General features: G+C 43.5%; 1 protein-coding gene across 2 annotated transcripts in view; it reads left to right on the top strand.

Annotated features, from left to right (window-relative positions):
* LNX1 (ligand of numb-protein X 1) overlaps positions 1-23,539 on the top strand; it is a 103,132-nt gene that overhangs the window by 68,842 nt on the left and 10,751 nt on the right. For both annotated transcript variants that reach the window (XM_081154717.1, XM_081154716.1), the window contains 3 exons: positions 3,733-3,935; positions 6,354-6,725; positions 18,253-18,387. In XM_081154717.1, coding sequence (XP_081010843.1) covers positions 3,733-3,935; positions 6,354-6,725; positions 18,253-18,387 — 710 coding nt within the window. The remainder of the gene's footprint in view (positions 1-3,732; positions 3,936-6,353; positions 6,726-18,252; positions 18,388-23,539) is intronic.

Below are 23,539 nucleotides of genomic sequence, written 5' to 3'. Positions count from 1 at the left end.
ATAACTGTTCACTGAATGTTTGTGCAGTGAGTAAGTGAAATGATTAGAACTTTCTTTATGCCAGTCTTTCTTTCTTATTAAGAGCTCTTTAATTACAGTCTATATAAAGTTTCTCATGCATGGATAAGATTTATTTGCATGTTTCTTACAGAAACATTTTAATAAGAGATTTCTATGTGTAAGGCACTAACCAAGGCTCTGTAATTTTATATAGAGATTATAAAATCCAGTTCCTGGCCTCAAGGTGTTCATTCAAGACAAAACAAAAACAGAATGCCATAAAGAGTGAGGCATAAATAAATGACAATGGCAGTCACAGGGAGAGCAATGCCACTTCCAAGTAGGGCAGTGTTGTCCAGGCATAAGAAGTGGTTTCTGATCTGGAGGGACATTGAGATCTTGGCTGTGTTGGAAAGTAGTGGGAGATCAGTTAAAGTCAGATTAGAGAGGGTCCTTGATGCCATTAGGAGTCTGGGCTTGTATACACCTGAAAACTTTGTGTAGAATTATTGCAGGATTAGAGCTCTGTTTCAGAAAGATGGAGGTGGCAGCTGTATTGTGTGTGCAGGGGGCTCAGAATGGGAGAGAACAGATTTCCTTAGATGCTGCAAGAAGCTATTGCTCTGGAATAGGATGAGGTATGAAGACCCGGTGTGGCTGGTAGTGATATTGGTGATCTCTCATGATATGCTTTATCCGTACTTTTTATATCAGTAAAGAGACTGGCTCTACTACTTGTCAGCTGCATGACCCTGACCAGGTTACTTAACTTCTCTAAGCTTCAGTGTTTCACCATCTGAAAAAAACAGGGATAATAATTATCTACTTCATGGGATTGTTAGGACTAAAAAACAACTGTGCACGCCAATTGCGTAGCTCAGTGCATAGAATGAACTCTGAGTAAATAACATGATATCCCTTAGTCCTGAGTGAAGACAGAATAAGGGACAATTTTGTTTTTTCCTAAACCAAAAATTTCTTTAACTCTTTAAGGTCACTAGGATCTCACTGGTATGGCTCTAATTAACATCATTTACAAGTGTGATTTGGGTGTCCTCTCGGATAGTCAAATCGATTAGGTCTGGGAGTATGGCTTTTCTAAATCTGCTGGGTGGGCGGGGGAGGAGAGAAAGAAAATCAGCAGCTTTGACTGTTTCCAAATCTTTCTTGGCTCAAAATATATATTTTTTTAATTTCCATTCCCTTGTCACCAAACCTGTTCCAGCAAATGCTTATGGTGTATCTACTTAATGTAATAATCAGAGCAGCTTAAACACTGAACTCAGTCACCCCAGTGCTGTTAGCACCAGGAACTGGCAGATCAAGACGGCTGCCCACAGACCCGCAGCAAAGCCACCCACTTGCTTTACATTCAATCCCAGTGGAGGTCAAGGACCCACATTTACAGTATGGTATCTCTGACTTCCTCTGGCGGCTAGATTGCTTTGCTTATCATGCTCTACAGTACTTAGAAATGCCTTCAGTTCTTTCTGTATTGTTCCTAGAGAGTTGAGGACTCATTAATGAACTCATAGCTCATTAAGGAAAATGCAATAAGGTCGTGGGTTTTGATAATAGTCACAAAGAGTGTATTATGCAGAACTAGGCTTTTGGGCTTGATACTCCCAGATGACATAATTAAGGGAGAATCTTGGGGCAGAGGCAGTTGTCAGCAGCTACAGGAGACAGAGGCATCTCCACCCTCCTCATCCAAACTCAAGCCTCAAGCAACTCAGGGGGAAGGCTTCATCTGCCAAACTAGGTATGGCCTGGCCAGCGTTTAGTGGCATCCCCTCGGTACACTTCTTTTCAAACCCAGGTGGAGAACAGTGCCAGTTGGTGCTGCTGGCTTATAGGTCTATAGGGAAAGTCCCCTGTGGGATTGTCACCTGGCTGTGAACCCCTGGTTCCAGGACAACCTGAGGCAGGTGACAGGAAGGCTGATCATTAGGAGTCCCTGGGTTCTGACCTGGCTCTTAGGGCCACCTAACTAAGTGATGTGACCTCCAACCAGTCACACCGCTTTCCCTCTCTGAGCTCGAGTGTCTTCACTTGCAAAATAAAGTTTTGACTTGCTATCTAGATGCACTCCAATTAGAGCAGATCTGTGTGTGGCACAATGAGGTGGGAGTGGGGGAGTGAAATATTTCATGGGAAAGAAGAGTCCTCTGTTAAAAGATCAAGTTTGGATATGGAGAAAGGGGAACCCTAGTACACTGCTGGTGGGAATGCAGACTGGTGCAGCCACTATGGAAAACAGTATGGAGGTTCCTCAAAAAATTAAAAATGGAGCTGCCTTTTGACCCAATGGTCCCACTTCTAGGAATATATCCTAAGAATCCTGAAACACTAATCAGAAAGAATATATGCACCCGTATGTTCATAGCAGCACAATTTACAATAGCTAAGATCTGGAAACAGCCCGAGGGCCCATCAGTAGATGAGTGGATGAAAGAGCTGTGGAACATATACACCATGGAATACTATGCAGCTGTAGAAAAGGATCTCTAACCTTTGGGACAGTATGGATGGACCTGGAGAGTATTATGCTGAGTGAAATAAGCCAGGCAGAGAAAGACAAAGATTGCACAATCTCACTTATATGTGAAATCTAAGGAACATAATAAACTGATGAACAAAATAGATTCAGTGACATGGAACTATGAAACAGGCTGATGAATCTCTGAGGGAAGGTGGGGGTGGGTGGGTGGGGAGAGATTAACCAAAGAATTTATATGCGTCTATGCATAACCCATGGACACAGACAGTAGCGTGGTGAAGGCCTGGGGAGGTGAGTGGATGTGGGATGGAAGGGGTCAATGGGGAAAAAAGGGGACATCTGTAATATTTTGAACAATAAAAATAAATAAATAAAATATACATTATTAACTAAAAAAAAAAGATCAAGTTTGAAACGCCAGTCATGATCATCTTTGCCAGTCATGATAATCTTTGAGTCTCCTTCTAGCTCTGAATTAGTGATTTGGGCAGATTGGGGCCAAACCTCCTAAAGCCACCAACTAAGACTGGGGCGCTTTTCTTGATCATGAATCAGGCCATTTGATATCCTTCATTTATAAACTTGGTGTCTGGTGGAGTGGACCGGTAATTCCCTAAGCCTGAAAAGCAGGGACTTTCAGGGAGAAATCTTCAAAATGATCAGAGGGCAGAAGAGCAGGTTTGTTCTGTTTTGTTTCTTGATAAGTAAGTGATGAAATTGCAGTCCATTCCATAAAGACCGATCATTCATTCACTCATTCATTCATTCATTCCTGTTTACCCAAACATTGGCTGCAGTTTCCTGTGTACAGAGATCTGTGCACAGAATTCCAGAGAAGCCAGAAATCATCCTCAAGCATCTTAGAGTTCAATGGGAGATGCAAGAAATGGGCATGAAAAATAACAGAAGGTTGAATGCCATGGGAAATGAAGAGAAAGTTTTATGGGAAATGGGATGTTTAAAGAGAGCAGGGAATGAGGGATCAGGGCAGAGTTTAATTGGAAAGGATCATTTCATGCAGGCCTTGAAGGAAAAGTTGGGTTCAGGCCTAGAATAAAAAACATTCCAGGCAAAGAAACTTACGCTGGCACGCAGGAAGGAAAATGGAAAACATGTATGAGGAGCAATGCACAGTTTAGTTTGGCTGAAACCAAAGTTTGGCAAGAAGAAGAGTGGTTGGAAATGTCCATTGGGTGGGCGTCTTAAGTAAACACTGTCTTTGTCCATTTTAGTCTTTCCAAGGTTGTATCACCTGATTCCAGACGGTGAAATTACCAGCATCAAGATTAATAGAGCGGATCCCAATGAAAGCCTCTCCATTAGGCTTGTGGGGGGCAGTGAAACCCCTCTGGTCCAGATCATTATCCAACACATCTATCGTGATGGGGTGATCGCCAGAGACGGCCGGCTACTGCCAGGAGACATCATACTGAAGGTAGAGACGACGGCTGGGAGGCCGTGAGGAGGGTTTAATAAAGGTCACCTCGGAGCAGTGAACTGGGTGGACGGTGCGTGAATGAAAGACTAAAACTAGGAGCAGTCACGCTCCGGAGTTGCCAGGCTGATATGCTCTTAGTATGAGATTTGTAATTTAGTTGCAATAGGTCTTTGTCCCTCTCTGTCTCTCTCATTTTTTGACTCTCCCTTCTCTCTGGATAGAAATATTTCTCTCTGTCTCTATCATTTCGTCTGTCTCCCCTCCCTCCTCTTTCCCCTCCCCACCAGCTTCTGTCTTCGCCGCTTCCCTCCCTCCCCTCCCCCCCTTCTCCTGCTCTCTCTCCTCCTTCCTGCCCCTTCCTCCTACCTTAAGTAACAATAACATAAAATAGTATAAAGCTGGAGCATACATCTTCTGAAATTGTTTTTAGAGTAGATTAATGAAACACTTCGTATTTTATCTAATCACTTGTATTCACACACAGCTCTAAAGTAAATTTCCTGTAGCTTGATGGCCCCCCATGAAAATAAAAAAAGTCATCCCTGAGTCATCCCCGCCAGCCCATAGACATTCCAGGGAGACAGGTGGTGGAGCAGAGTGCTTTGGGCATCATGGCCCTCTGAGGCTCCGTTGAGGGGAAGGATGTTAGGGAGGAATTTTCAGAAGAGAAAGGATTAAGGAAGAGTTGTTTATCAGACAGAAGTCAAGCATGTGCCAAAAGGGACAAGAAATTTCTTCCTGGCCGTATATTTTGTGTCTGATATTCAGATGACAGCTTCATCCCACCCCTTCTAGGTTGCTGAGGGGCCAGCTCCTGACACATCATGAGCAGTTTATTTGGCAAGAAGTTCTTCTTTGGAATAGGAGAAAATTGAAAGCACTTATTGTAGAAAAACTTAAATTCCCATTCGCCTTTGAGGGTGGAGTACAGGGCTGGGCCCATCAACCCCAAGGGACAGTCAGCGTGTGCAATCCGCGATGCTCCGCATGGCACCCTCCCAGCTCTAGTGGAAACTACGCTGCCTGGGAGGGTTGCATAAGGAAACATTTTTGTTCTTATGGCCTTCAACTGGCGCTTGCAGGCAAAAGGGCTGCCAGGGCTGTGTAGCAGGCGACCCTGACCTTCTCTTGGCCTGGATGTGATGGGGGAAACCAGACACAGGACAAGGTGACCGAGCAGAGCGAGGTCTCTGAGCTCACCTGTGCTTGGACAAAGGTGGTGAGCCTTGTCTGTGCAGGAGGGAGCCTCCCTCCATCCCTGGAGACACAGCAGAGAACCGGCGATTGTACACTGCAGGAAGGCCTTTTAAAATCTCACTGCAGAGCTCCTCTAACAATTGGCTGCAAGCCCAAGAAATCTTACCAAACCATAGAAATTCAAGAAAGTTGTTTCTCTTCTGTGGGGCCTCCCTCCTTAAGCACAGAGCACATTGCTGCTGTAAAATTGTTCTCTTCAGAGCAGTGCCTACCACTAGGGGCCGTGGCCTTCGTGGGCCTGCTTAGCCAGGGTAATTAAAACCAGAACGCCCCATGTGGCATCCGACCCGCTCGTCTTTAAAGAGGCACAAATGAGAGGGCTGAGCTTGAGGACATTTAAGTAGCATCATAAAGTGATCCAGCCTTTCAATGAAAGAGCCTAGAAACTTCTATTCACATCAGTTTGTTTGAAACTGCAGAAATTTTTTTTTTCTTTTGTTGAGATTATGGGCAAAAGACCTTGCAGGCCTGACTCTCTCCCCTTCTCCACCTCTCTCTCTCTCTCTCTCTCTCTCTCTCTCTCTCTCTCTCTCTCACAGGCACACACACAGACACACACACACACACACACACGTGTATTCTATCACTAATGTTCACACAGTAGCCAATAAGCAAACACATTCACACACACTCACACACATATTCTCTCTCCCCCCACCCACACACACATGCACACATACACACTCACACACACACAGTAGTGGGGACTGGAAGTTCCAGTATGGGAGACCCAGGGAGAAAAATTCATTTGGGCACTTGGGGAAAGAAAATGTCACTCAGTTGGAATTGAACAGCAGTTTACTGTTCCCATTTGAGCTCAGTGGAAAATTTTCTATTCTCATTTGTCGTCTTCTACTTTCCATTCCATTTTCTCCCCCCACCCCAATTGAAAAAATTAGGCAACAGAAGTGAGAGTTAGGGTTGTATAAATAAATTGGGGGGCTTGAGTAAGGGTAAAGTGGAAGAAAGATGGTGTCCCCTGAGAGCACCTGAGAGATGGTACAGGGGACCTCACGGCAGGATGTGAAGTAATGTGGGAAGATGGGGACATTCAGACAGAGCAGAGCTCCTTTACGGAATGGCCCTGGCAATTCTGTGGGCCCAGGCCTTCTGGAAGGGTCGTGGCAGGTGGAACTGACAACTGGGTCCCCTCCGCAGGTCAATGGGCTGGACATCAGCAACGTGCGTCACAACTACGCCCTGCGCCTCCTGCGGCAGCCCTGCCGGGTGCTGTGGCTGACTGTGCTGCGGGAGCAGAAGTTCCGGAGCCGGAGCAACGGGCAGGCACCGGACACCTGCGGACCCCGGGGTGACAGTTTCCACGTGGTTCTCAACAAAAGCAGCCCAGAGGAGCAGCTTGGAATAAAACTGGTGCGCAAGGTGGACGAACCTGGGGTGTTCATTTTCAACGTGTTGGATGGTGGTGTGGCGGACCGACAGGGTCAGCTGGAGGAGAACGACCGTGTGCTGGCCATCAATGGCCATGACCTCAGATATGGCAGCCCCGAGAGCGCAGCTCATCTGATCCAGGTGGGTCGCAGGTCTTTCCCAGATCCTGGTCAGAAACTCCCGCTTGACAGGAATACTCACTACCTTGACCATCTGTCCTGTTACTACCAATGGGACGTACAGTGCCTCCCATTTGAGGAGTCAAGCTCGAAGGGCCAGGTAAGAGCATTACTCAAGCAAATAATGCGTCTTGGGGTTATGGGTGTTCCTTAGGTTCTGCCAGCCATCCAATTGATGCAAGTGAGCACACTGAGCTATGTGCTGCAAGCTCACCAGATTAAGATCCATCAAGGTCAGCAGGGTTGTGTCATCCCTGTAACCAGTATGTTAGTTGCAGACCCAGGGGTCATTCAGACACGTGCTGGACACGTTCAAGTCATCCCACTGTACTGACTACCATAGAAACTGTGCCACGCACCCTCCAGCGATCCTGTGGACAGAGACCGCTATAGGACCAGTGAGCGTCTTCTCTATGGCTACATCCAGGCCCCCCTGGAAAGCCCACAGAAACTCAAATATGAACTTAGGAGGAAGTCCCCTAATAAGAGACATATGTGAATTATTGATCATTCAGACAAATAGAGTTCCCAATAGCGAGACAACGGTTCAAACAAATTCACTTTCCAACCAGTGTGATGTCATCAAGCCCCAGCATTCATCTTGTTGACTTTGGCTGAATCACCACTAGTTTTTCTAAAGTTCACTGAGCTTCCAGCTTTATTCTTAGAGAAACAGACTTTGTTCTGGGCTTTTGTATCCTAACTCATTCGTTCACTTAACTTACTCAATATATATTAAGTTCCTGCTGCTTGACTAGCCCTGGGTTAGGTGCAGAAAGCATAGAGATGATGACTCTTAGGCTGTTCTGCCAAAGGAGCCCACAGTCTAACTGGGGAGGTGAACTTCTTTTAAATGACTGCCATGTGGTGCAATAGTCCTGTAATGGAGACTTTAAGCACTGTGCTTACAGATAAAGAAGAGATTTTTGCTTAGATGGGCCTAAGAATTCTTCAGAAGAGGAAGATTTGGACTTAGGGCTTTGAGGAATCAGAAGTTCTCTGGATGGACGAGGTAGGGAGGGTCATTCTAAGGAGATACAGTACAGAAGAGCATGTCGTTAAAAGTCTGTTAAGAGAAATGATTATACCTGGAGTACAGGGTCTTAAGAAGTATTTGCAGTTATCTGGCCTGCCATGTCAGCTTCCCCTTAGCTACTAAAGTGACTTCAACAGTGAGTCAGCATTAGTTGTTGACTGAATCTTGTACCCAGCTCCATGGAAGATGACAGAACACAGAGCCTGCCCTCAAGGATTTGATTATCTAAGTTCTACTAAATCTCCCACCCTTGGGTTCCAGCCATGGAGTTCTTCCAGGTGTTGGCAACAGTTTTCAGTATCAGATGGGTCTTATCGCTCTTCTTTGGGGAGAACCAAATGGTGGATGACACTGTCATTTTAAATTGGACTATCTGAGGCAGAGGGGGCAAGGAATCTTACCCTGCTTGCTCCACCCACCAGAATAGGAAAGAAACATTGCGCCTTGACCCCTGAACTGTGGTTCGTGGTGGTGTCCCAATTCCAAGGTGATTCTCAGCCTGATGGATCTTCCCAAGGGTGTGAGGTCATGCAGGTAGAAAACAAAAGCAGAGTTACAAGAGGCATGTCCCTTCTGGAGTTTATACCATCTACTCCCAGGTTCATATGCCAGCCCCAACTTCTCCTCTGAACACTACACTTAATATTCAACTTCCCGCTTGCTTTCTCCATGTGGATGCCTAAATGCCCTCTCAAATTTAATGTCCAAAACTGAACCCTTGGCTTCCTTCCACTCCACCCTTCGTCATATGCTCTTCCCTTGGTCTTTCCCAGACTCTAAAAATGGCACCCCCGTTTGCCCAGTTACATGGGCCAAAAAGTCTTTACTCTTTTCAATATCCCCCTCCCACAATCCATTTCTCACCACCTCCCTGGCTTCCTTCAGTCAGGCCACCATCAACTTTGGTCTGGGCCACCACAAGACCCTCTTACTGGTCTCCTCACTTCCATACTCAGTCCTCTACCTCTGCTCTTCACACAGCAGTTCGAATGACCACTCTACAAAGTCAATGCCACCATGTCCCTCTCTTACACTTAGCTCTCTGATGCTTCCCAAGACACTTAAATTAAAAACTCCAAAACCTACCACTGGCCTCCAGAGCCATACGTAATCTGGCCTCTACTTATGTCTCCAGCTTCACTTCCTGGAAAACCAGAAATTCCCCCCTGGCTTACCCAGCCCAGTCACATTGCCTTCTTGCCATTCTTCAGACATTTCAAGAACTTCAGCACCTTAGGGCTGAAGTTCTTGCTATCGTTGTAACTGGAAGACTCTTCAAATACCTAACTCACTCCCACACTTCTTCAGGGCTCTTCTCCAATGTCACCTCCTCGATCCCATTTAAAATAGTGTCTACTGTTCCTAATTCTGTATCCTCTAATCTGCTTTATTTTTTCTATCAACTAGTTATTATTACCTGCCAATTTAGTAGAGTACAGTACAGAACAGTATTATATCTCAAGCACTTAGAGAAATTCCTGGCAATAGTAGATACTTAATACATTTATTGAATGAATAGAGTCAAATTATAAAAATGTAAATACATATAAAATATAATTTACACATTCCATCTCATTGGGATTTTTTGTCAAACCATTTACCAAAGAACAAGCACCAAATCTATTTTTACATGCTATTTGTCCCCAAGATAGAATCTCTTTTTTAAAAAAATATGTCTTTATTGATTTGAGAGAGAGAGGAAGGCAGAGAGAGAGAAAAAAAAACCTAACATTGATGCTAGAGAGAAACAGGCAATCAGTTGCCTCCTATACACACCCCAACCGGGAACCAAACCCACAATGTGGGCATGTGCCCTGACTGGGAATCAAACCTGCAACCTTTCAGTGCACAGGACGGTGCTCAACCAACTGCGCCACACTGGCCAGGCTAGAACCTCTGTTTCTGTCCACTTGAATTTGTTCAATTATTATTGGCTGAGCACTTCCTGTGTGCCAAGAGGTGGGTGGTACAACGGGGAATGAGACTGACACGGTTCCTGAGCTTGTGGATCTTGGAATATATTCCCATCTCTGATCTCAAATACAGTCAGGCCAGCATTAAGCAGAGGGTTCCTGCCTGTATGTGAAAACGAGTGAGACAGAAAATAGACAAGGTTTATGAAAACATTAAGCCATGAAAAAGGAGGAGTCCTTGTTGTTTTTCTTCATAAAGAAACTGCACTCTAAGCATGATTTTTTTTCTCTGTAAAAACTAGACTTTTATGTGTTCATCAATTTTGTGTGTGTGTTACACTTGTTAACTCCCTCTGCAGGTCAGTCAGTGCAACTTGCACTCATTCTAGAGATGTCTGCCAACTATACTTCGCAACAGGCAACACAAAAACTCCCTTACTTGTGTCATTTGGAAAAATTTGGCATTCTACATGTGATTACATATGGCATGCTACTTTGGTGGATTAGTAACAGAAGAGGAAAAACATTTTTTTCCCTGAGAAAGTTAATTTATGAAATGTTGCCTAATAGTGGGACTTCCTAAAAGATTCTTCTTACTAAACAAAGCCAATGTGCTTTATAAGCAAGGGAGGAGAAATTTTTTAAAAATTGGGCAAAGCCAGTTGGAAAAAATAGAATGCTGGGAAAACCCAGTTAAGCAATCTCAAGAGTGGATTTTATTTATGTAATATTTGTAAGACACACCAGGCTGTGGGCCTTAAACTAAATACCCTTCAAAGGTTAGAACTCAGATTTCCAACTATTGGCCTTTTACTTACTCCATGACTCATAGTTGCCTGACAAAGAAGTTCCCAGACATCATGTCCTCTGGTCATGTTTTCTCCCACAGTACCACACTTCTGCCTCTCTCTACATTATTTCAGTGAAAAGTTATTACAGAGAAGCCACAACTGTTTTAAATGTGACCAGCTTTACATATGTGGACTCCTAACCTCAGCTTACTCAGCAGCAGCCCTGGGTGCCAGACCCCAGAATTAGAGACATTGAGAGCCAGGATCCTGAAGAGGAGAAATCTAAGGAGACAGGAGCTTCAACTATGGAGCAGTTGACTTATTTAGAACTTAGTACAACTTTCTTTTTCTCCATGTCCATTTAAAAAATCTTATTTTTGAGCACTGTGGCTAAAATGACTGTATGAAAGAGACAGCTCTGTGGGACTGTCTGGTTTCATACCTAAAAGGAGAGAACAAAGTCCTGTGGAGCCCCCTGGCCCACTTGGCCTCGGGTTAGAGTGCCCGCAGCCCGAAGGGTCCAGGGTTTGATTCTCGCCAAGGGCATGTGCCTCGGTTGCAGGCTCGATCCCCAGTCCTGGTCGGGGTGCGTGCGGGAGGCAACCAATCGATGTGTCTCTCTCACATCAATGTTTCTCTCTCGCTCTCGCTCTAAAAAGCAATGGAAAAAATATCCTTGGGTGAGGATTAAAAAACAAACAAACAAAAAAGAAATATGGACTGAAGATTTGAGACCCTAGAGACAAAAAAGACATCTGAACATCCAAAACTTTGGCGGTTCAGCATATATCTATCCAGTATTCCATATGAGAATGATTTATCCCGAGAGTTATGCCTGTTTTGAGATCCTCTTATCTATCTGCAATTCTGGAATACTGAGTTCCTATTTACTTAGGAGTTCAAATATATACATTTAATAAGTGAAGAAAGTAATTATGGATTCCAAATTTGAATGTCCTCCTTGTGCCTTTTTTCCCAAGACAACTTCCAGAAGCTAAAAGAAAATTCAAAGCCAGTTGTAGAGGTGGTGATAAGATGGGTTTTCATTAATACTGACATATGTGTGATTTTTCCTCCCTTGCATAAATTAATATTTAAATGAAAACCTATTTCTTCAAAGAGCAACTGACAACCAGGCTCTTCAAATTTTTTAAAAGAACATGATTGGCCTTTAGACAGAGCCCAAAAGCAAATAACAAACTACATACATTACCTACTTCTGTTCTAAATACGTGACTCAAGCTCATGAGTTCCACTGCATAACTGGAAAAAAGGCAACACTTTTGTTGCCTGGAGCCAGTCAGAATTGCCAGTGAAATAAGACCCGAAAGATCTGTGTGCTTTTTACAGATCAGCACAGCTAATATAGAATCAAATTCCTATTTAAACAAATTTTCTTAGCATGGTATTGTAGTAAATTTAATGCTCGTAGACTAATATGTAGATTTTTTAAAAAACATTCTTCTGAACCAAATTCTTACAGTCCAGATGACTTTTACACAGAGCTCCAAATTTCGTACATTCATGATAAGGCATCACTTGGTAAACTACAGCTTAGAATTTCAGGAGTGACTCTCTTCATAACTACACATTGCAAATATTAGGGAATCTTGAAACTTCACTACCTTTCTCCAACCTACATAGCCCTTACATGCATGTTTTTCTTACCATGGAAGAGAATTGATCATGAGAGTAACTTCTAGATACCATAAAAGAAAAGTTGTTTGAGACAAAGGAGATGGGTCATTCTGCTGACTCAGCAATCGGCAGATTCAGAGGCTCAAGAACTAAATTCTTATTTTGACCCTGTTACTGACATCTGTATGACCCTGTATGTGTCATACCATCATCATCATTAATTTCTTAGTCCCTGAAAGATATGTGCTTCTGTGAGCATAGGGGTGAACATAGAGCTAGAATCTAGCGGGGAAAAGACACCAAAGGGCTCTGTCAAATGTCATTTTTCACCTGGCCCAGTCCTAAGGTTCCTCCTCGCCTCTTTTCCACAGAGCTTCCTTAATTTCCTCTTGCCTCAGCCAGACTCTGGTTGCTCTTAGCTCACTAAGGCAGCTGCTGCCTCTCCAGCAGGAGATATTCGCAGATTCTTTTTAAAATGTGCCAGGCACTCTGTTAGGCGCTAACATTTCAGTGGTGGGCGAATTGACACAGATTTGCTTTCACGAAGCTCATGGGGGGATGTAGCTTACGGTGCACCATGCGCTCACTCTGCACTTATGTTTCTGGAGCAGGATCCTAGCTTTTTGCTCAGTGAGAGGTACTTTTGTTTCTCAGAAGTTCTCTTGCTCACTGGAAGGAGGGCTTTCTGTCCCTCGTGTAGGACGTTGCCGCATCACCAGGGATAACTGACAACTTCGGTATCGTTCTAGCGTATTAATCAGTAACCCTGTTTGATGCCTCCCGCTGTCTGTACTGCCATGGAGGGTCTGTGCCATGCGTGACCCCAGAGCTAGGCGGCATTGCTGTGATGTGTTCCATGGCAGGGCTCTGGGAACTTTACAGTCATCTTTCAATTAATCAGTAATGATGAAGACAGACATCTATGGAGGTTTTGTTTTCATTGAACATAGAGGCAGTGCCCTGTGCATGTATGAAATGGCAAAATGGGAACTCCATCACTGAGGTCCTGGGTACAACTTGCCCACCAGCAAACAAAAACCCTACTCTGTGCTGGTCAGATCAGAGCTCATTTTCTAGGTCCAATCCTATTGTATGTGTGTGCGTGTGGCTCCTCCACACACACACACGGTTATTGAGTCCAGAGTTCATCAGGTTTTTTAGATGACTTGAAAATATATTAAATATTGAAGAAACTAGCAATATTTGACCTTGAAAGGAGAAGAGCTCAGGGAAGGCAATGAGAGTTATCTCAAATAGGATTGTCACATGGAAATTGACTTTGGGTTACCCGAGAGGGCATGGCTAGAACCAATGGGTGAGCAAGAAGATGGCAAATTTAAGCTCAACCTGAGGACAACTTTCTAATTAGCGCTATCTAAAAATGGCCTGGACTGCCTTGGGACACAGCAAGTTCACTGTCGTTGGAGGCACTGAAGCATGAGCCAGTGACAACATGGCAAGGATTTTGGAGGGGAATTGAAGCACAGGCGACAGGGATGTTGTGTTAGATGATGTTTGACATCTCTTCCCTATCTGTGACTTTCTGACTTTATGGAGCCAGTTCTTCACAGTTCCCCAGGGCTTGGTGAGCACAGATGGATGAACTGAGGATGATACTTGAGCAGTTGCTGGAAGGGAAGCTGACACGGGGCAACCTCAAACAGCATAGAGTATACACTGAAAATCAGTTAAAGCTCGCTTGTCTTGTTCTGGGGTCCTTGGAAAAGAAACCAGTGAGGTACACAGGTCCAGAATGAGTTTGTTTTTAAAGAAATAGTCATTAGAACCTCTGATGTTAATGGATAAAATGCTAAGTAGAGACAAGCTCTGTAAACAGCTTATATTATTATAAAGCCAACTATAGTTCTCACTCGTCTCTATAACAGGAGAGCCACCCAGTCAAGCGTGGGTCTCCTGTGGGCCTATACTGTGTTACAAAGGGTGCTGTGTGTATAGTTTACCTGCTCTGAGCAGCACAACCTCCATGGCCAGCAGTCAGTTTAGAGTTTTCCTCTTTCCGGTGTTCTATAGAATAAAACCCTGGGGCCCTGGGGGCTGGCGGTGGAGTGGTCAGTGTGGTGACTCTTAACTTGAAACTTTATAAAGCTAACAACAAGAAACAAAATGAATGAACCCACATAAATTGCATACAGTTTACCAAACATTTTCTTTAAGCATATGCACATTTTTTTAAAGCAGCAAATGCTATAAATCATTTGGTTTAACTGCAATCCTCCTTTACAGATGAACAGATGAAGCCTTTGGCTAGGTGAAAAATTTACACCTTGAAGTACAAGTATTCTGTCCACTCTTGCTCTGCCTTTATCTACGGCTGACCCTCTCTCTCAGCCACCTCGTGGACCCGTGTAACGCCAGGATGGGCTCACAAAATGCCTCACTTGACTCCTTGTGCAGCAGTATCTTTGATTTTCATTGTTTTGTTCTGTGAAGTTTCTGGCCCATGTTGCATCCTGACAATATGAGCAGTTCTTACCAGTCATAGTAAATTTTGTAGGGAAAAGAGCCATTTCTTGGCTGAGTGTGATGGAACAAGACACTCCCAGACTCTTCCTTCCAACTATTAGAGATGGAATTTTGTTATTTTTAAACAGGCTACCTATACATGAGGCTGCCAGACTGTGGTTCCCTTCTATGGCCTCTGTTTACCCCCATCATGAAAATATTATTGGCAGTTTTTAGTCAAATCTCAAATGCTTAGAGAAAAACAGCCTTTAAACAGAACAACAAAAAACAAGCTTTTCCATGAGAAATGCTGCTCAGTTTTAAACCAGCAGCTTTCTCTGAATGTTAAGATTTTCCTGTCTTTTCACTTAGAAGTGATTGGTTCTACCCCTGAAACTCTGATGTGTGTTACCCATATCTCTTTCACGGCATGACCCTGAAGTAGGACAAGCCCCATGAAGGTAGGAGCCGTGTCCCCAAGGCTCTTAGTGAAGTGCCTGGCCCAGAGCAGGTATGTGTCAGCTATGGGGACAGAATGGCTGCCACCAAACTGAGGTCTACGGGAGAATGTGGATGTCGCTGGAATCCCTTTCCTTTAACGTGTGGAAAGGAGAGGGGAGTTGAACGCTTGGGTCTTGGAAGAGAAAGGAGTCTATGGTACAGCAACTCGGAGGCACTGTGTCCAGAACTTGCCTAGAGCAACACTGAGGATGTTTAGGGAGAGAGGAGAAGAAACTTCAAGTGAAAAGCATCTAGCTCTCACCTTGTCTGCTACTTGAGCTAGCCACAATTGTTAAACAGTCCTTTTATCCAGAGTGCAACACCCCAAGTGATGCAAGAGAGAAGCTGCTCTACCTCCGACCTGTAGCGTGTCCTTCCTTCGCGTGTTTATTTAAATGACAGGTCGGCTGCGCCCTCCTCCCTGGCACATGTTTGTGTCTGTGTGAAATAAACAAGCGTCAGCCATTCTCTCCTTCATTCAGTCCGTCTGTGTCTCCCCCTCACCCACCTACTCACACTCACTCCACACTCACACCAGATTCATCTCCGTGGAAAGAAAGACTGATGCTAAGGCCTGTTTCTCGACTCTGAGTCCAGCTGTTCCTGAGAGCTGGAGCCAGGACAAACACATTAGCCCAGTTTCCACCTCCGACTTCAAAAGCTGGGAAAGAAAGTGCATCGGATAGAGTCTCCCTGAGAGCAATTTATAAGGTGGCTGGTGAGAGCCACGGATCCAGCCTTGCAGGGGATTTATTTCCACGTAAATCAATACCAGGGTTATTTATTGGAGTGTTCTTCCTGCCAACAACTTAATAAAAGTCAGCATTTAAAAGTCCAATGAAAATTCGTGCTCGAAAATGTGAATTAAATAGCTCTTGCAGGCTGCTCCTTGCCATTTTGGATTTTGCCTGGCAAGTTGGTTCAATATGTCAGTCTCAGATTTGCCCAACTTTTATGAGGCGGTTAGGCCACGTTCCTGGTCCAACGTGAGCACGGTACAGCATGGCACACCGTGCTCGCCCAGACGCAGGCCTGCTTCCCAGAGCCTTCGAAACATCAGCTTTTCTCTGAAGATCAGCAAATTCGGGCTCAGCCATTGAAGTTTCGACTTGGGTGTTTACCACTTCTTATCTCAAATAATTTTTGCCTCAGAAAGTTCCCAGAGATAACCTCATTGAGATAAGTGCGGCCCGCAGTATCAAGAAAGAGACAGTGATTACAAAATACTCTTCCAAGAATTGAACTTAGTTGACTAAGGCTTCGTTCTCCGGGTCAGCTTGCTTCATTATTGTTTCCTGGGCTCGTTATTTTTGTTCTGTTCTGACACAGGCTTTATATGTGATGAAAAACACCAGGGGAGTCGAGATAGGAGAAGGAACAGAGAAAGGGCAAGTCCCGGGTAGACCAGCAGAAGAGATGGCTGGGCTTGACGTGAAGGAAAGTGAGCGAAGGACTTGAACTTTCCTTTTGAGTCTGTTAGGGAGGATTTCTTAAATTTATGTGAAATGTATCAACTCGACTGGCCCACCGTCTACCGTGACGATTACAGTAGGCACCCTTATGGTGCTTCAGTGGTTGTTTTTGAAAGTTCATCTAATGTACAACCACCCAATGGATGGCCCCTAAGTTTTAAGAAAGCCCTGCGGACAGATGTTTGTTGATATAAGGATGCAAAGTCACGAAGGTTTGGGGTGCTCAGTGCTAGACCACAGTGGGGATCTGATTTCACTGGTGGGTTCTTATTGCTTAAGGTTTTAAAAACAAGGTCCTAGTTCCTGAGAGTGGGAGTGAGTTATGTCCTGTGGGAAGGAAGGTGGAGACAGGCAGGGAGCAAACAGCTCTATTTTCTGAGCTCATGGAGAAGAGCGTGGACTTTCCATGGCCTCCTTTCATGACCTGAGTTTTTCGTGGTTCGATGGCCATGCCTGCAACAGAAGGCAGGCAGGCTGCTGTCCAGTTCTGCTGTGGTTGTGAGAGATCAGGAGGTGGTATGAAGAGAGGAACCCTTAGAACATACTCTTCTCTACCTTCCTTTTCCCCGAATCTTATATTTTTGGAGGGGCCTTTTCTAATCAAATCTAGCCATATCCCAGCTGCTGTTAGCTCTGTGTGTGTGTGTGTGTGTGTGTGTGTGTGTGTGTGTGTGTGTGTGTGTTGATTTCAGAGAGAGGAAGGGAGGAGGAGAGACAGAAACATCAATGATGAGAGAGTCATTGATCGGCTGCCTCCTGCAGGCCCCTTACTGGGGATCAAGCCCACAACCTGGGCATGTGCCCTGACCAGGAATCAAATCACCATCTCCTGGATTATAGGTCAATGCTCAACCACTGAGCCACACCGGCCGGGCGGCCACTGTTAGCTTTTAGTAGAGTGATGGGTACACTCAAGTGGCTACTTCGCTGGGCCCGTCAGGGGACCTGTTCATGTACGTTTCACAGGCCCAAGGTCTAGTCTCACTGCCCTGCGGATGCGGGGCCTCAGCATTCAGCGGCTCTGGACTCATGACCGGTGCCTTCAAACATACATGAAGTGCCTCTCCAGCAGAAAGCCAGTGTGTACATTTATGGTGTGGAATGGACCTTACCAATGAGCAATATATTTGCTATTTGGAATGCCCTGCCCAAGTATCAACGTACACAACAGAGACAATTAGTAGTCAGAATTAACGGTAGTCACATAAAAAATAAAGGATCAAGGCAAAGGCCTTTAATCAGGCTGTGTCAGGACCCAGTAGGTCACCCTGCAGTTCCGAAGGGCTCGCCTTTTCCGGTACCCAAATGTTTCAAACCATCAGACGCAGAATTTCTCTTCCTGCAGTAGTAACGTTGCTGCCATTAACACCATTTCTTTTTCTTTACCGTTGGCCCTTGGTCTTAGACCTTAGGTCTGGAATTTGACTGGGCCACTACTTTACATTGCACACCCTATTTTAGCAACATTTCAGGCTGTGCACAGCAGAGCCATTCATAGGATAAAGGAAATGACACCCATGTTTTGTCAAATTACAAAGTGGGCACTGCCATGAAAAATACTAGAAACGATTTTTTTCCATAAAAAAGGTAAAACCCAACTCACATCTCGGTAACTTGGGGTGCTGGATGCTTGGGGTGGAAGCTGAGTGGCTAACGCCTGTGTCTTATCACCCAGGCTAGTGAAAGGCGCATTCACCTCGTCGTGTCCCGCCAGGCCCGTCAGCAGAGTCCTGACATCTTTCAGGAAGCCGACTGGAGCGGCAACGGCAGCCGGTCCCCAGGGCTAGGGGACAGGGGCAGCAACTCCAAGGTGAGGCCCAGCAGGGTATGTCCACTGCTTCTGCGGGGAGCTATTTTTCGGGAAGGCTGCACACTTTAACTTTCTAAGTGTCATCTCTGGACTTCATCACTTAAACACTATGTCTTGTACAAAATAAAAGCCCAAAGTCCCATCTTCAAGACCTGGTGGGATAGCAGGTGTCTCCCATCTAAGCAGGAGAGAGGAAGGTACAGGAGAGTTTTGAAACCCAATCTTGCAGACCTCATAATTTCTAGTCTAAGCCAAATAGATGTCATGTTATTTCAAGTCATTTTGTTTAAGGACTGTTTTTCATTCACTTTGAAATGAAGCAAAAGGTTTGCTTGGCTTCTGGATTTTGAGGTTCCCAGTCTGCCTGAAAACGAACAATTCCCCTGCTATTTTTAGGATGTTTGTTTTTGCAGAAGGACACAGAAAAAATAATATAAACACTTGAAATAAATGAAACATTGGGGGGGGGGTTGGGCAAACCAAAGAACACATGTTCTATCTTATGGAATTCAAATCCAGAAACATTTTCAAAAACTGTGGATAAAGCACATGTATCTATAGGCAGAATACATCCTTCAGGTCAGCAATGTGCGGGTCCTCTTTAAATGAGGTGACTCAGGCGAATTTCTGTTTCTGTCTGTGGCCAGTATTAGAGGCCCAGCCATAACCTCTCCATTAGGACGGGAGTCTCAGCAACACAAACCTTGCTTGGACCAAGTTGAGTCCTATAGCCTTGGCTTGGCATCCTGTTGTGATGGTGACAAGTTTCTAGCTGTCATTTCTTCTGGGATCTGGTTTCATTAAATCACTTGTAACAACAACAACAACAAATCTTATAGATAGTTCATTCTTCTTGCATCAAATTAGGGAATGCCGACATACCACGTGAGGCTATGTTTCAGTTTGCAATAACTCACCAGTTTGAATTTTTGAGCAATGTATGTAGAAACAATATTCAGCATTTTGATTTTGGAACATCTCTGCTTTGTATGCTGTTAATTATACAGCCTACAAGGTTACACCCCCTCCCCTTTTGCCAGCCAGCCAGCCATGCCCCATAAATCCATCAATTCCAGGTTTATTTACAATAAACAGTCTCAACAGACCAAGTACCTCCTGCTAAAACATTTTATGAAGGACTCTCTGGTGTCTTTTCACTAGTAAATACCATTAGTGTGTTTAAATTAAACTAATGCTATTAATTAATAGAAAACTAGTTTATTCTCTTAATTAAAGCTTTAATCTAATTAACTAATTATAGTTGAATTAACTAGACCATATTATATCCTAGCTCACTGAACCACTGAGAATGAAGCTTCCACCAGCACTGCGGTTTTATAAGCCCTTCCACCCAACCATAATGAATCATGGAAAGAGCCAGGAGGGTCTGATCAAATTTTTGTCGCAACCCTCTCTCATATGTTCAATTCCCGGAAAACATACGTAACAAACTGGCCCAGTAGAAATTGTAATTATTTTCATTTTAATTTACAGCTCTCTCTGCCTTCTGAAATGCTCTTTCTCACACACTAAAAGTGGCATATTTAAAATGAAACTAAGACATAGATGGCTCTTTGATGATTTAGTTTTTTGTGATCCTACTAAAGCTGTATTTTGTTTAGGAAACAACGTGGCTTTTTGAACGTAGGAAGTTAAGTTACTCAGAGAAATATCAATGAAGGCAAACCAAGATTTGTGGGACAGAAAAGTTTTTAGCGAGTTGAGAAGTTAAAGAGTAATGGGCACTGAGGTTAGGAGTGTGGCACCTCTGTGGGGAGGAAAGGGAATGTGACCAGAGAGAAACCAGGGAGGGGCTTCAGCTGCACATGGACATGTATGTCTGACACCGGGTTGTAAGGCAGATGGGCAGGCTATGTTCATCTTTATATTTTTTTTATATGTCTAAAATGTTCTTTAAAAATCAAAAGCAAATATTCTATCATGCATGTTTATAGCTGAGTGATAAGTACACAGGTGCCCCCGATAAGTTTTAATCTTGGTAAATTTTTTCATAATAAATCATGTTTTAAACATTAGGGAGCTTCCCGAAGTCTCCCAAGTAGGGAAGGAGCATAGGGAGGAAACAGGTGGAAAAGATCATCTCTGGTATTGAACTCTCCTCTCCCCAACCAAAGTTAGGCAAGTCTGGGTACGGAGGGTTCTTGGGGGCACTTGGGTCTTTCCATGAACACGGGGGTGCCTCTCTTGTGGGGAAGGCAGGTGCTGTGGGAGACACAGGACACATGGACGCGCAGACACATTTCTTCTCTGGGGTAGTCCAGCCATGTCTCTTGAGCCCTGGCTGCTCCATGAAACATGTTGCTCAGTGCAGAAAGTCTTTTTGGGAAGCACTGGGGAGGTGAAAGAAGGTTCTGCTCTCCAGGAACTTGCATCTAAAAACATAGATGTAACACCCCTCCGCCGTCAGGAAGACAGCTTTCCACACTCAAATCGTATATGTCATGTGTTTTATTTGACACAATTGGATTTGGCTTGAGTTCTCTAGTCAATGAACTAGTTAAATTCTTTCTGGAAAAATTGGGTGATTAGTTCTTTCATGTGTTTTTCTGACAGATACCAGAAAATTGATAATTTAGATCATGTGATTCAGTATTACCTCTAAAAGCAAAATGGTATAATGGGGAGAGCATGGATTTAGAGTCCAGACATCCTGGGTCCCAGGTCCCAATTTGCCTCCTGACATCTGTGTTTCACTGATCCAATTTTTAAAAATGTTGAGTCTTGGTTTGCCTGCCCTGACCTAAGTAGGAAACATATATTCCTTCCTTTTCCTAAAGGTGTAGCTGGCCAAACTTTACATTATTCAAGCACTATTTATTCAGAACAAAATATTAAATTCTCACCAATTCCTATCTACTGGACTGGCAGGAGAGGAGCCAGTGTAACTTCTGGAATATTTCATAAGATATGTAATTTTACTACTTTCGAATGAATTTTGTAACTTTTTTTTTTTTTTTTTACCAAAAAGTCCTATCTTCTATTCGGTTACATCTCTTTTAGCCACAAGTTTACTGTATGTGGGCATTTTTACCCATTTCATAGATGAAGTTAGAGGGAGCCCAAGTGGTTATATTACCACAATTCATAAGGTAATTACTGCTAGAAACCCAAATAACAATGAAAGATGTTCAAACCTATTACAAAGAAAGGCAATTAAATTATTAGAATCTTTGTTTTCATGTGGAAAATATTGTAAGTATTGATGAAACCCAGTATTGGCCGAATTGTGAGAAATTAGAATTTTCACAATGTATTGGTGAGACTATAAATGATAGAACCATTTCAAAGATAATTTATCAATATCCATCAAAATGTAAAATGTTTAGGCTCTTTGATTTAGACATTGTAATTCTAGGACATTCGCCTAAAGAAATAGTTACACAAGTGCACAGGACACGTGAGTCTAAGATGTTCGCAGTGTCCCCGTTTAATTTGCAGAAGCCCGCAAACAGCTGTCATCAGCGGGGAATATAAGCATTAGGCAGCTGTTCAAAGACAAGATAGTGTGTGTGAAATGTGTGTGTGCGATATACTTGTTTCCCAGAATATTCCAGGCTGTGTTTTAGGCATCGCCTCGGGAGACTGATCAACTACCCTCACAACACCCGTCCCACAAATGCAGTGAAGCCCAATGCAGCCCCAGGGAAGCCCTTCTCTGCGCGCTTCGGGAGTAAATGCCTGATGAGTGTCCCCAGGAGCGAGCTGAAGCGACAGGGCCGCCAGCGGGCGTCCCTGGGTTTAGAACTAAATGCCTGCATCTCCAAGTGGGGTTCTTCAGAGGGGTGTTTGTGATTAAAGGACGGGACATCCCCCCTCTAATTGCTTTACAGAAGGGAGAGGTCATGTGCCAAGAATGGATCATGAGAGCCCCTTTAAGTCTACTCTTTGGCCTCAGCCCAAGTGCCCTATCGCTTATTTGTTTTATTTTGAAACTTTTCTCTAAAGAAAGCCCCATTTTATTTTTATAACCCTCATCTGATAACCATGATCTTCAAGGTTGTTCTAAAAACAACCCAGACCTTACAAGTACTAATTGTAACATATACCTTGCTATAATTATTCATAATTTTGGATTTATTCTATTACTACCAAAAACAATTAGTGGCAATTTGCAATGTATCCATCCATTTATTCAACAAACATGTACTTACCATCTCCAGTGTGCTAAATGTTATGTTCAGTGCCAGGGATACCGTAATAGGCCATTATTGTATTAAAAGGGGCCATTAAAACAGACGTGGCTAACTTGAAACCAGAGGAAATCATGAGATAATAAATGCACAAAAACTAGGCTTATCCTTGCTTCATAGTGAAGCATTTAAAATTGACCCTGTGCTTGCAGGAAAATAGTTCTATATGATGTCAACTACCAGACTTCTAGAAGTTTGCTTAATTATAATTCATTTGACTTGTTGAATAGGTAATAAACATACAAGGTTCAAATGGAAAGGATATATTAGGAAGTCTCTCACCTTCCCTGATGTGTACAGTTCCACCTACCCCCAGGAAACCAATTTTTCTTCCAGTTTCTTTATGAAAATGCAAATAGTAATACAAATTCTCATTTTTCTCTTTAAAAAAAAATGTAGTCCACTTACACTTTTTTCTGTATTTTTTTTTTTTTTTGGTCAGATGTGGTTTTAAATTTTCTTTCCTTAGGTACCACTGTAGCTATGTTTTGAGCCAGAGACTTGAGGTTTGATCAAGTGTTATAAATATTTGCAGTGCATATGCCCATGGTCTTAGTCCCCTAGGTCACTGCACCAGCAGGGAGGGGAATACATTTCCGGAAAAGTACACAATGGTATGTATTCATTGATAAACAGTGCCCTTCACTTTCTTTGTATTATTGCTTCCAAATAATGCTGCATATAGCTTTGCATGTTTTTCGTCTAGTGCTGTTGAATCAAAATAAGTTCTTAATTTGCTTTTCAAAAGTTGACCCACAGTGTGTCCTATACAATGTGTATACTATATTTTTGTATTTTATATATTTTTATGTAATAAAATGAAAAAGTACAACTGCACATTATTTAGAAATGCTAAAGAGTAAAGATGCTAATTGGGGGGAACCTAGATAGTGGTGAATTTTTAGAGTCATGATATATATGAAATCCATTTTCTTTGAGAA

Source organism: Miniopterus schreibersii, assembly GCF_964146895.1.
Source record: "Miniopterus schreibersii genome assembly, chromosome: 1".
Lineage (NCBI taxonomy): Eukaryota > Metazoa > Chordata > Mammalia > Chiroptera > Miniopteridae > Miniopterus > Miniopterus schreibersii.
The sequence above is the reverse complement of the archived record's forward strand: the minus strand, read 5'-3'. Positions and strand labels throughout refer to the sequence as shown.